Source organism: Sipha flava, unplaced genomic scaffold, assembly GCF_003268045.1.
Source record: "Sipha flava isolate LNK unplaced genomic scaffold, YSA_version1 49_pilon_pilon, whole genome shotgun sequence".
NCBI classification, from domain to species: domain Eukaryota; kingdom Metazoa; phylum Arthropoda; class Insecta; order Hemiptera; family Aphididae; genus Sipha; species Sipha flava.
Genome location: NW_020273360.1, coordinates 1 through 1,973, shown reverse-complemented (window position 1 = coordinate 1,973; position 1,973 = coordinate 1). Strand labels below are relative to the sequence as shown.

General features: G+C 32.3%; 1 protein-coding gene across 1 annotated transcript; it reads right to left on the bottom strand.

Moving 5' to 3' along the window:
• Positions 1–1,581: 1,581 nt before the first annotated feature.
• LOC112690360 (histone H2B) lies at positions 1,582–1,970 on the bottom strand (the record flags this gene model as incomplete). The annotated part of the gene is made up of 1 exon (XM_025564364.1): positions 1,582–1,970. A coding segment is annotated over one exon (339 nt), but the record flags the coding sequence as incomplete, so codon positions are not given.
• Between the last annotated feature and the right edge of the window lie 3 nt (positions 1,971–1,973).

Below are 1,973 nucleotides of genomic sequence, written 5' to 3'. Positions count from 1 at the left end.
GGTGTTCGATGTGTGTTCGTTCCTAAATATACTTTATGAAAGTGTAGTCGAGTACACTTGTATACTTGATCGTTCCGAATATAATTGTTACTAAGAAAAATTGTACCGATGTGACGAGTATTTTGGAATCGGTACTTTATTGTAACTGTACCGATTGAAACGATTCCACAGAAGAAACAATAATTCCCATCATTACTGTACAGTGTCTTTTACACTGTACTCGGAATTAATCAATAAATTTGCCTAAGCCTAAAATAATTATAGAGATAAAAATAATAACAAAATAATAGTAATTTATTTATTTATTTATTCGTACGGCTATAGTATTTAATAATTAAATGACTCTCTGTTAAAACAGGCGGGTTGTCAATATTTTCAAATTGAAAATTGGCTTGTGTTACCATTTTAGAAAGCATAAAATGTATAGCATTTGGTAAATTTGGTTTTATTTCATTCATGACCATATGACAATTCGTAACATGGTATCGATCAACGATGTAGTATTTTACCGACATCGTGTACCGATGTAACGAATGTGAAACGACAAAAGTACTCGTTCCACCGATGAATTCGTTACTTTATACCGATTACAGCCACCAATAATATATACTCGAATCGAAAATATCACATAAGTATTTCTACGGTAAAAAAACAAAAAAAAAAAAAAAACATCAGGTTAAACCATTAACCATTTTTTTTTTTTTTTACACATGTACAAAGTAATTTTTGCAGTTGATTCGTATGTTTTGAAATTAAGAAAAAATAATTTTATTTTTAAAAATATAATATGTATTATCAAATGTTATGATAAGTAGGATGTATATAAATTATAATGAAAAACTTCAAGATAGAACAATAAAAAAAAAAAATACAGTTCAATAAAAGTTCACAATAAGACCATTGGTGAATAGAAAAAACAGTGTAGATATGATTGTTTATTTGATTCAGTTTTCGTCAATCGAATAACTATCACCTAGCAAATTTCAAAATTATAATTACTTATTTTTCATTCGATTATTTTTGTTATAATCGAATTATACGATAATTTAAATGCACGTCCGTTTGACTGCGTGAGCACAACAGAATAGTGTACCTAACCGATAATTGTTAACTAAGTAAGGGTCAATTGTTAATTTGAGACTTATTATTTTTTATTGATTTATTTAGTTTGTTTAAATTATCTTATTTTGTTATTTTTATAATTATAAATTTATAATTTTTTTTTTTTTTATTATTATAATCGCGCTAGGAATCTAGCTACCTGTACGGTGCTGAAATTCGCGTCTTAACTATATTTTTTTTTTTCATTGATAGTAAAACATTATGTTAAATATGTAGAGAGTGGTGAGGGGGAAACAGGATCTTTGACATCTGACCGACCGGGATATGGTCTGGTGGACGAAAATGAGTCTTCGATTTCGGTAGTAAAAGAATTACAAACAGTTAAGGGGTCGGTCGGTCCATTTATGACTAAAAATAATGAATTCCTCCTACACCACAACATTTCTAGCCGGTGTTTGTTATTATATATATATAAATTATTAGTGAAATCGAAATCACATTATACCATAATTTGGTGGCCCTGAAAAGGGCCTTTTTAAAAGGGATACTCATGAAACTGTGTCATAAAATTATTTGGAGCTTGTGTATTTGGTCACAGCTTTGGTCCCTTCACTCACGGCGTGCTTGGCCAGTTCACCGGGCAACAGGAGACGGACGGCGGTTTGGATTTCCCGACTGGTGATGGTGGAACGCTTGTTGTAGTGAGCCAAACGACTTGATTCGGCGGCAATGCGCTCGAAAATATCGTTGACGAAGCTGTTCATGATGCTCATCGCCTTGGAGGAAACACCGGTATCGGGATGTACTTGTTTCAACACCTTGTAGATGTAGATGGCGTACGATTCCTTCCTTTTCGGCTTGCGTTTCTTGTCCGATTTGGTGATGTTCTTTTGCGCCTTACCAGACTTCTT